Source organism: Chiloscyllium plagiosum, chromosome 26 (genome assembly GCF_004010195.1).
Source record: "Chiloscyllium plagiosum isolate BGI_BamShark_2017 chromosome 26, ASM401019v2, whole genome shotgun sequence".
Taxonomy (NCBI): domain Eukaryota; kingdom Metazoa; phylum Chordata; class Chondrichthyes; order Orectolobiformes; family Hemiscylliidae; genus Chiloscyllium; species Chiloscyllium plagiosum.
The window spans coordinates 48,192,166-48,204,596 of record NC_057735.1 but is presented as its reverse complement, the minus strand read 5'-3'; the positions used below and the strand labels follow the sequence as shown (position 1 = coordinate 48,204,596).

At 39.8% G+C, this 12,431-nt stretch overlaps 1 protein-coding gene across 1 annotated transcript in view; it reads right to left on the bottom strand.

Moving 5' to 3' along the window:
* Nucleotides 1-12,431, bottom strand: part of LOC122563330 (cryptochrome-1-like) — an 89,710-nt gene that overhangs the window by 4,841 nt on the left and 72,438 nt on the right. The window contains exons 10-11 of the mRNA XM_043717068.1: nucleotides 11,510-11,593; nucleotides 8,390-8,508 (exon numbers count right to left, since the gene is read on the bottom strand). Coding sequence (XP_043573003.1) covers nucleotides 8,390-8,508; nucleotides 11,510-11,593 — 203 coding nt within the window. The remainder of the gene's footprint in view (nucleotides 1-8,389; nucleotides 8,509-11,509; nucleotides 11,594-12,431) is intronic.

Sequence of the window (12,431 nt, the reverse complement as noted above, 5' to 3'; positions counted from 1 at the left end):
CAGGCAGCATCCAGGGAACAGGAGAATCGACGTTTCGGGCATAAGCCCTTCTTCAGGAATGACTTATTCCTGAAGAAGGGCTTATGCCCGAAACGTCGATTCTCCTGTTCCCTGGATGCTGCCTGACCTGCTGCGCTTTTCCAGCAACACATTTCCAGGTGACTTAATAGAGACATATAAGATAATCAGAGGGTTAGATAGGGTAGACAGTAAGAGCCTTTTTCCAAGTAAGGTGATGGCGAGCACGAGGGGACATAGCTTTAAATTGAGGGGTTATAGATATAGGACAGATGTCAGAGGTAGTTTCTTTACTCAGAGAGTAGAAAGGGTATGGAATGCTTTGCCTGCAATGGTAGTAGATTCACCAACTTTAAGTACATTTAAGTCGTCTTTGGACAAGCATATGGACGTACATGGAATAGTGTAGGTTAGATGGGCTTCAGACTGGTACGACAGGTCGGTGCAACATCGAGGGTCGAAGGGCCTGTACTGCGCTGTAATGTTCTATGTTCTATGTACTTGCTAGGATAGACAGAGAGAGGTGGTTTCTTCTTGTGGGAAAATCTCAGAATAAGAGGTCTCAGAATAAGGGATCACACATTTAATACAGAATTTCTTCTCTCGGAGGGTAGTGAATCTGAGGAATTCTTTTCTGTAGGAGGCTGTTGAAGTTGGGTCATTATGTATATTCAAGCTTGAGATACACATTCTTAATCGATAAAGGAATTAAGGATTATGGTGACAATGGAGTTGACGATTATCAGATTAACCATTATCTCTTGAATGGCAAAAGAGACCTGATGGGTTGAATGGTCTACGTCCGCAAACTATGTCTTACGTATGTCATAGTTATTGTATTTTTGTTCATTTCAGTAGCTAATAAACTCACTCCGTCTTTAATTCAATAAGCATGGTTAAATTAATTGCTTTTAAAACAATACATCTGGGCTGGAAATGGGATATGGGATACTTTTAAAATTAACCTTGCTGTGCCCAGTTAGGGAGAGGTTGAGTAAAAAAGATGAGCCGCTCATACTTCCTCACCCAAGAGCATTACCATTTGGGGCATCCCATATGGAAACATAACAAATTGGAGACCCTCACTTAGAACTGGTCGTAATCTTGCCTCTGAGTTAATAAGTTGCATGTTCAAGTTCCACTCAGGTCTTGAGTAAAACAATCCAATTTGACATTCCAATGCAGTATTAAGGGAGTGCTGCAGTGTCCAGAGCTGCCAATGTTCATGTGAAATGTTAAACTGAGACTACAAGTTTCCTCTCAAGTTGAGATAAATTAAAATATCCCATACTTCGAGGGATAAATATTTGTCAGAAGCAGAGAATAACTTTTTTTTCTTCAATTAGCATTACAACAGAGTGGCAAATTGGCTGTTGCATTTCTTATATCATAATGATTCAAACGATACTCAGGTGGCTTTAAAGAGATTTGGAATGTCCTATGGTTATGAAAAGTGCAAGAGTCATAGTCATAAGGTTTTGCAACATGGAAAGAGGCTGCACTGGTCTGCACTGGTCCTCAAACAATTATAAACCCTCATCCCATTTTCCAGAATTTAGCCCATAATCCTGTTTGCTTTGGCGTTCCAAGTGTTCACAAAAATAATGTTGTGATTGTTACTACCTCAACCACTCTTTCAGGCAGTGTGTTCCAGATACTACTCACTGGATGAAAAAAGTTGTTTTTTAAGTCCCCTCTTAACCTTATGGCCCTCACCTTAACCCCTGGTTATTCACTGCTCGACTAAGTGGAGAAGTTTCTTCCTATCTATGCCCCTCATGATTTGTATTCCGCCATCAGGTTCACCTTCAGCCTTCTCTGCTCTAAGAAAAACAATCCCAACTTATCTAGTCTTCCTTCTTAACTGAAACACCCCAACCCAGAAAACATCCTGGTGAATCTCTCTGCATCTTCCTTAGACCAATCACATCCTTCTTATAGTGTGCACACTTCTTGTTCCTGTGGTTCTGTTCGCCGAGCTGGAAGTTTTTGTTGCAAACGTTTCGTCCCCTGTCTAGGTGACATCCTCAGTGCTTGGGAGCCTCCTGTGAAGTGCTTCTGTGGTGTTTCCTCCAGCATTTATAGTGGCCTGTCCCTGCCGCTTCCGGTTGTCAGTTTCAGCTGTCCGCTGTAGTGGCCGGTATATTGGGTCCAGGTCTATGTGTTTGTTGATGGAGTTTGTGGATGAGTGCCAAGCTTCTAGGAATTCCTTGGCTGTTCTTTGTTTGGCTTGCCCTATAATGGTAGTGTTGTCCCAGTCAAATTCATGTTGCTTGTCGTCTGCGTGTGTGGCTACTAGGGATAGCTGGTCATGTCGTTTCGTGGCTAGCCTCACAGGAGGAGGATGTCACTTAGACAGGGGACGAAACGTTTGCAACAAAAACTTCCAGCTCGGCGAACAGAACCACAGCAACGAGCACCCGAGCTACAAATCTTCTCACAAACTTTGAACTTCTTGTTCATAATTCACAGAATCCCTACAGTGTGGAAACAGGCCCTTCGGCTCAACAAATCCACACTGACCCTCCAAAGAGTAAGCCACTCAGACCCATTCCCCTGCCCTATTACTATACATTTACCCTTGATTAATGTACCTAGCCTAAACGTCCCTGAATACTATGTGCAATTTAGCATGGTCAATCTACCTAATCTGCACATTTTTGGACTGTGGGAGGAAACCAAAGCACCTGGAGGAAACCCATGCAGACAAGGGGAGAATGTGCAAACTCCACACAACAGTTGCCTGAGGCTGGAATTAAACCCGGGTCCCTGGCACTGTGAGGCAGCAGTAATAATCACTGAGCCACTGTACCACCCCATAATAATTCTTAGCTCCAATAATGATTTTGAGTCGCATTCATATACATACTTATGATAAATATTCACATATAGATTTACAGTGGACTTCAATCTGAAAGGGTAAACTTCCCCCAAGAATCTATTAAACTACACAAAATACTTGAAAGAAAATGCCCAATTCACAATAACCGAGATTACTAATGATTGAAGTAAGGATGAGGAATGATCAATTTCAAAATTTGATTGCTTTTATGTATCAACTAATTCAGTACCATCATTAAAAACTTACATTTGTAGGCATTGGCCTCTCCCAAAAACATGATGGGTCTGATTTTCCTACTACCTGCCTCACATAAAGCATGCTCACAAGTGTCTATCTCCAAAAAGTGATAATGAACTGTAACCCTTGACATTTATTGGCATCAGCATTACTGAATAACTGACTAACATTCTAGGGTTACCACCGACCAAGAACTAGCTATACTAACATATACAGTATATATTCAAGTAGTAGTCAAATTTTTTGACTGCTTTTTAAGGTTAAATTTATGGGGTTGCTATTAAATGGATACTACTTTTGAGGGGCTGAAATTCATGCCCATCAAAATTCATACCATATCATTAGAAGCCCAACTGATCTCTGAATGAATAAAGAAAACTAAACAATGAATTATGGTAATTCTGAAAGCCCAGAATGGTGCACAACAGCCAGTGGACTGGAAGATCAGGAGCAGAGAGGAACAAACGACAGACTGAAAAGCTGGAGCGGAATGTGACGGCCGGGATACTGACTCATAAATGTTGAGATGTTATCTGTGAAGAATTAGGGTTGACTTTTACAATAGATGTGTGGAAAATTTCAGGTTATTTGGCCAGAAATAGGGGATCAACTTTTACATGAGATCGACTATTACTCGAGTATATATGGTACATGCTATAGTACAACACAGGTTTGAGGCTACAAAGATTTGAGGCAACTCACCTCCTGTCTCCTGAATACCTGCCCACTAACAACATGGCACAAATCAGGAACGTAATGGAACATTCTCCACTTGCTTGGATGAGAGCATGTCAGCAACACAAGAAAGTTGACATCACCCAGCACAAAACAACCTGCTTGTTTAGCACCCCACTCAACACTTTCATTGTTTACTCCCCTCATCAACCCTCAGTCTCAAACACCTAGAAGGCTAAGGACAACAGATTCATGGGAATACCACTACTGCAACTGTGATTCATGGGAATACCACTACATAAAATACTAGCGAGTTTTGCGAAGATTTGTAGGTCAGGTTGAGGTTCTGGACGTGGGTTTGCTCAATGAGCTGGAAGGTTCGTTTTCAAAAATTTCATCACCATACTAGGTAACATCTTCAGTGAGCTTCTGAAAGAAGCACTGGTGTTGTAGCCTGCTTTCTATTTATATGTTTGGGTTTCCTTGGGTTAGTGTTGTCATCTCCTGTGGTGACATCATTTCCTATGGTGATGTCATTTCCTGTTCTTTTTCTCTAGGGGTGGTAAATGGGATCCAACTCTATTAGTTGATAGAGTTTTGGTTGGAATTCTCACATATGTCTCTGTTTGGCTTGTCCTAGGTTGGATGTGTTGTCCCAGTTGAAGTGGTGTCCTTCCTTATCTGTATGTAAGGATACTAGTGAGAGTGGGTCAGGTCTTTTTGGGGCTAGTTGATGTTCGTGTATCTTGGTGGCTAGTTTTCTGCCTGTTTCTCCAATGTAGTGTTTGTTATAGTTCTTGCAAGGTATTTTGTAAATGACATTAGTTTTGCTTGTTGTCTGTATAGGGTCTTTTAAGTTCAGTAGCTGTTGTTTTAGTGTGTTGGTGGGTTTGTGGCTACCATGATGCCAAGGGGTCTGAGTAGTCTGGCAGTCATTTCCAAGATGTCTTTGATGTAGGGGAGAGTGGCTAGGGTTTCTGGACGTGTTTTGTCTACTTGTTTGGGTTTGTTGCTCAGAAATCAGCAGACGGTGTTCACTGGGTACTCATTCTTTTTGAATACACTGCATAGGTGATTTTCCTCTGTTCTGCATAGTTCCTCTGTGCTGCAGTGTGTGTTGGCTTGTTGAAATAATGTTCTAATGCAGCTTATTGGTGGATGTTGGGATGATTGCTTCTGTCATTCAATATTTGGTCCATATGTGTTGTTTTCCTGTAGACACTGGTTTGAAACTCCCCATTGACTGTTCATTCTCCTGCGACATCTAGGAATGGCAGTTTATTGTTGTTTTCCTCCTCTTTAATGAATTTTATGCATGTAAGGATATTATTGATGGTCCCGAATGTTTCCTTAATTTGTTTTGTTTAGTGATGATAAAGGTGTCATCCACGTAGCAGACCCAAAGTTTGGGTTGGATGGTTGGCAGAGCTGTTTATTCAAGTCTCTGCATTACTACCTCTCCTAAGAACCCTAATATCAGAGATCCTATGGATGCTCTGTTGGATTGTCTGTAGGTTTTGTTGTTGAAGGTGAAGTGGGTGGTAAGGCATAGGTCCACTAGCTTAATGATACTGTCCTGCTGATGAATTTGGTGGTGTTTGGTATATGTGTCTTTGGTTCTTCTAATAATGTAGTCAGTGTTTTCTTGCCCAGGTTGAGTTGATGGATATGAACAGGGCTGTTACGTCAAAGGGGACCATTATTTCATCCTCTTCTATCTTGGTGTCTTTGATGGTCTTCAGGAATTCGTGGGTGGCATGGATGGAGTAGCGTGAGTTTTCTGCTAAGTCTTTTAGTCTTTGATGTAGCTCCTTGGCCAATCTGTACGTTGGTGTTCCAGGTAGCGAGACAAACAGGCAGAAAACTAGCCATCAGCTAGCCCCAAAAAGACCTGACCCACTCTCACTAGTATCCTTACATACAGATGAGGAAGGACACCACTTCAACTGGGACAACACATCCAACCTAGGACAAGCCAAACAGAGACATATGTGAGAATTCCTAGAGGCATGGCATTCCAACCAAAACTCTATCAACAAATAGAGTTGGATCCCATTTACCACTCCCAGAGAAAAAGAACAGGAAATGACACCACTATTGGAAATGATGTCACCACAGGAGATGACATCACCAACCCAAGGAAACCGAAACACATAAATAGAAAGCGGGCTACACCACTAGTGCCTCATTTGGAGGCTCACTGATGTTACCTAATATGATGCTGAAATGTCTGAAAACGAACCCTCCAGCTCAGCGAGCAAACCTACATCCACAACATAAAATACTGCAGAGGCTGGAAATCTGAAATAAAAACAAAGTGAAGGAGAAACTCAGCAGGTCTGACAGCATCTATGAACAGCAACAGCTAACATTTAAAACCTCATGACTTCTTCAGAACTGAACAGAACTAGAAAATAATGGAAACAAAATCATAAATTGCTGGAAAAATTCGGCAGGTCTGGCAGCATCTGTGGAGCTAGAGCAGGATTAATGCATCAGACCCCATGTCCCTTCTTCAGAACTAGAAAATAATGGTTTTAGTGTTATTAGAAAGGGAGCAGAAGGAGTGAAACAGATGGTGAGGGTGCTAGAGCACAAAACGAGTGATAATGAATTCTGTACAACATAGGTGCTACTGATAGATGTGGATATTGAAAATAGGTTGGCTGTCAGAGAGGAAACACATGCAAACAATACACCTGGGTAGGGGGAAGAAGGTGGTGAGGAAGTGTGTAATTAAAATGAAGGACAGTGTTGGAGAACAGAGTTAGAATGCTCTAGGCATTTAAAAAAAAATGAATTGCTCTTCATGCTTGTGGTCCCTATTCAAACTGCCTGCCACCCTAATCTAAAGGTGTAATGCCTAATGCCAAATGTTTCAGGAGCCCCTTAAAACAGACCCCAACTTATGAAAAAGAAGTCTAAGGTGGGAAAAAAATGGAAATGCCCTTCCCTGGTTAATATGTAGACATTGATGCAAGACCATAAGACATAGGAGCAGGAGCATGCCATTTGGACTCTCAAATCTGTTTTGCGATTTAGTAAGGTTCTGGCTATCAGATTGTGGCCTTCACCCCACTTTTCTGTCTGTCGCATCACCCTGGAAACGTGTTACTCAAAAATACAAATTAGCTTTTAATATATTCAGTGACCCAGCCCCCACTACTCTCTGGAGATGAAAATTCTAATAACCCTCCACAAAAAGAAATTCCTGCTAATCTCTCATACATGGGAGACATCTTAATTTAAAAAATAACTGTTTATTTCTAAGTTCCGTCACAAGGGGAAACACCTTTTCACCAACATCATTATGCATTCTTTGTCTGTTGAAAAACCTAATCCTAATCGACAACACTTGATTGACAGCTCTGACTGTCTGGTCTCTGCTGTCAATTGTATAATATATTTGCACACAAGGTTAAGAAGTTTTGAGAGCTTGCAGTTTCTGATATTGATACTTCAAAGAGTTTGGATGATAGACATTGTTATTCTGCTGTAGTTCTTTTTGTTTTATAAAACAAAAATAGTTATAGATGAACTATTGACTTTTAGAAGAAACATGTACCATTGTTACTACATGGTTCATACGTTCCGTACAACATTTAATGAGTCAATGGACATAATGTGCCATAATTTGGCTTGGGACTTTTGAACTTATTTTTCAAATTGTTCCATCATGCAGAACATGACTCAAGGCACCTCTGAGATGCCGTGAACCATGACTGGCCTGACTCCATGAAAATGAGCAAGGAATTGGACATGCTTGTTTCTAAAATGCAGAAGGCCAGATCAAGAGTGGTGGTACTTGTTTGTGATTCAAAGCAGCCCACACACTTACAAGGCACAAATGAAAACTGAAGAACTCATAATGGGGTCTGGTATTCTGAAATTGGGGCCTCCCTGTCACATTTTAAAGGAATTGAGTATCACAATTCAGCAAAGATCCAGACTACTATCTCAGTATAAGGCTATTAAATTTATTAATGTAGTACAGTGGCATTCACATGTGATATTATTCAGACTTAATTCATTTTAAAAGGGGACAGATGCCAGAGGTTCAAAAACTAGGGAGGGTGTAGCAATCTGATTTATATTGAGCTGCAAACGGGAACCAGAATTGAGAGGCTTGCAGAAACAGCAGAAGTTTGATGTTAAAAACAGAAAGACTCCCATTCTAAAACGAGGATCAACTAGATTTTACTAGCCTGCATGATGAATTTAGCCTGCTAACAAGGCTAAAGTAACATGATATATGCTTTGTTACCAGGACTACTGTGAAATAGCTTAAATTTCACTGAAAACTACCAGATTTATTTTACATGAATTTGCAGGTTTATTTGTTTATAATTGTCCCTGTCTCAGTAGGGTGATCATCTGTCCACAGTCTGGAAAGGATCTCTGCATTCAATACACACTCAGGTCAAACTGTGATATGACAAACCATGGGCAAGTAAGAGGAGGTAGAAATCACTCGCAGTAAAAGAAAATCATTGGCCCAAAGAAATCACTCAGTGCAATTTTGAAATTTACAGGAGTTACATTATTAAGCTTTTTTAACAAAATGAAAACAAATCTAGGATTGCAAACTGAAGGCGTTTTGCTAAATGTAATACTTGCATCATCACACTGTCGCCGGACTTTTTGCGCTAAAGATTCCATGTCATCACCGACAGCTGTATCACATTCCAATTCGCGTTTACCAACCATTCCTCCACTGGTGTGGGTTTGAACAATGCCTGATTAAAATAAATGCAAGAAAAAATGGAACAACATTAACGATAAAAATGTGACCCTGAAATTTTTGTTGGAGGAAAGAAGTTAATGAGTGGTCCACCTCACAGACACAAGACAATTCCCAAGTAGTTGTAACTGTCAGGCAATATTTAAACATAGCGATCCCCATTCTCTCTCACTTCCAACCCATTGCAATCATCTGTTTCTGTGCTGTATAACTTTATGACTGATGTTCAGGAATTCTTGGGTGGATTCTTTAAATAGCAAACCCAAACAAGAAGATAGAACATGCCCAGAGATTCTAGCCACAGTACCATACATCAAAGACATCTCTGAGATGATGATCAGACTACTCTGACCCCTTGGCATCATGGTAGCCCACAAATCTACCAACATACTGAAACAGCTACTGAAGAACCTAAAGGACCGTGTATCAACAGCCAGCAAAATGAATGACATATACAAAACACCCTGGAAGGACTACAACAAACACTACATCGGACAGACAAGCAGGAAACTAGCCACCAGGATACATGAGCAACAACTAGCCACCAAAAGACATGACCAACTATCTCTAGTATCCTTACACACAGACAAAGAAGGACACCACTTCGATTGGGATAACGCATCCACCCTAGGACAGACTAAACAGAGAGATGCATGGGAATTCCTAGAGGCCTGGCATTCAAACCAAAACTCCATCAATAAATACATTGATTTGGACCCCATTTACCAACCTCTGAGAAAAAGAACTGGAAATAATATCATCCACCTTAACAGATCAAGACACATAAATAGAAAGTGGGAGAGAACACCAGCGCTTCAATGGAGGCTCACTGATAATATTACCCAGCATGGTGATGAAATGTCTGAGAACAAATCTACCAGCGCAGCGAGCAAAGTTACAATCTTTCTGTCTTATTTTTAAAGTGAATATCATCGTTTGCATCAACATCATTAGGCTGCACTAGGCTGCAATAATATTAGGTGGTACGATCAGCCTCTGGAGGCAAAAGTACTTCTGTCTGGTGAGGTTGGTTTTATGCTTAGCAATGGTCTAGGCTGGTTTCAGTGAGGGAAGGGTAGCAGACAGGAAATGTAATGACTTTAATTTACTAACTAAAGATTATTACACTCAACCAAGTGTAGTCACAGAATCCTTACAGTGGAGATAATGGCCGTTTAGTCCATCAAGTCTGCACTGATTCTCTAAACAGCATCCCACCCAACCTCACATTTACCCTGGACTGTGGGAGGAAACTGGAGAAGCCAGAGGATTTAAACACAGACAAAGGGAAAAATGTGCAAACTCTACACAGATAATTGCCCAAGGGTGGAATCAAACCCAGAAACTGAGCACTGTGAGGCTGCAAAACTAACCACTGTGCCATCATGCTGTCAAATAATACAGCAGACAATCTGCACACAGCAAAACCAGGTATGTTGACAATAACTTGATACTTTCTGCCTTGATGATTTTAAAGGAGAGATAAATATTGGCCAGGACACTATAGATAACTCTGCACTTCTCCAAAATAGTGCCAATATTCTTTTAGTACTGAAGGTGTCAGCCTACCATTTTAAACATCCATTTTGTTCGTAAAAGGTGCAGAACAATTTGATCTCTAGGCCTCCAGAAAAAACCCTCCATTAAATCAACTATTAATTTTCTGTAAGAAAGTGATACACTCAATTTACTTGTCTGGTGATCTGGAGAGTCAAACCCCAAACCTGAACTGAATATGATGGGTAAGTCTTTGATTAATATACTTTATATTACATCTCTGATTTATATTTCAGTCTAAGATTAAAGCTAACATTCTTCATTTTTTTGCTCCTTATGCTAACTTCTAATGATTTGTGTACTGGGATATGAAATCATCTTACTCCTTTACAGTTCCAGGTCCCACCCTTCAGAAAATAATCCAATTTGCTTTTCCTAGATCCAAAGTGATTGATTTAATATTTCCCCAAATTGAACTCCATCTGTCACAGTTTATCCACTCAGTGTCTGTTCTTGTTTGTGGATTTAACACATGTCAAACTGTCCTTGTAAAGCACAATATTTAACGTTTCTGTTTGCCATGTCAAACACATCACTATTGGACAGCCTGTACTATATCCACTGGTTAGAGGCAACATTTATTCCATAATTCTACTCAGTCTCATGGCAGACTAATTACCTTTCTCCATGTCTATTCAGAGAATCCAATCTCTCCAAGATTTTCACCCTCTGAATCATTTCACGTGTACACTAGCAAGTTGGGATTGGTTTAGCTCAAGTGGCTGTCTCATTGGTGTGTAAAGTAGTAAGATTCCAATAATGTGGGTTCAATCCTTGCACCTGCAGAGGTAACCACAAATGGCTCTCCTTCTCAACCTCTTCTGAGTTATGGTGGCTTTCAGGCTAAATCACTATCAGTCATTTCTCTCTAATGAGAGAGTAAGACTATGATGACTTGATAATAGGATGTGTTGTGCTGACATCTACTGGCCACAAGACAGAAATAAACACTGCTCACTATTCAACTGCACAACTAATGAGAGAATAAAAAAGTTATCATACAGGAGCAAAAACATAAGTTAAATCACTTGTTACTTTCACAAGTTTGTTCTGTAACATTATGATACAATATAATTACTTATCCAGTTGTTGTTTTGCATTTGCAGTATTTTGCTTTAATTGGATTATTTATCTTTGAATCCATACCATTCTTCTTCTGGACCGACATCTGGTCAGATTAAAATTAAAATCAACAGCTCATGAAGGATGGCATTGTATATTAAAGTCATGTTACAAGAAGACAGTTTGAAGGAGTAGCAATTGGTTCTTGTTTTATACCCAAGGAAAACAAATGACTTTGTATATACTACTAATCGTCCCATGAACTTGTAAAAAGGGCACTAACTACTGTTTTGATTATCATGACAGAAGATGATCTTTCACGTATGCTTTATAATATTGCTTGATGAGTGGTTTGACATAAAAAACTCCAGACTCACCATTATTCTCAGTTATTTGATCTCCCAGACAGTACACAGTTCCTCCGCTTCCATTTTGGTTTGAAGGCACTGAGGCGAGAAGACCTAAGACAATAACAAAAACTTATATATTATATATATATATATATAGTACCTTTGATGTAGAAAAATAATTCCATAGGAAAAGACAGAACAAAATCACTACTACTTCAATATTTTATGCTATTTATTTCAAAAGTATCTATGAATGTGTAACCACTTTCAACAGTAAAAAGTAAACTTTTTAAAATGTTTTCTTTTCATAAGATATGAACAACACTGGTAATTTATTATCCATCTCTAACTGCCCTTGAACTGAGCGGCTTCGAGGGATTTAAGAGTCAACCACATTGCTTTGGTTTGAGCTCTCATATAAGCCAGACTGCATAGGAATGGCAGATTTCCCTCCCTAAAATGAAAGGACATTCGTCAACCATATAGCCTTTTCCAACAATTAACAATGGTTTTGAAGTTGCTATTACTTTTGCTTCTTAAAACAAAATAAAAATCCATATTATATGCTAATTGAATTTAATTTCCACTAGCCTGGGCATCTGAATTACGAGTCCAGTAACAACACTACCACTATCTTTCCACACAAAAAAAACTGTTCCCATCTACAACAGGAGGAAGGATTATACATAGCAGAACATCTGTAATTACACATATCTCCTTAAAGGTCCTTAGGATTAGTACTATTATCCAGTGGTTTGAGAGATAAATCAGCATTTTTTGAGCAACAATGCTCTAAAATGAGTGAGCTATCCCTGGGTATTAGAATTGAATGCTGTACCAGTGGTTTTGTGGAAGGTTACACTTTTCTTGAAGATAGGCTATCTAAATTCAGTGCATGATTTGGAAGACCTGCTTTGCCATTTGCCCAGGAAGCTGATACAACTCAGGG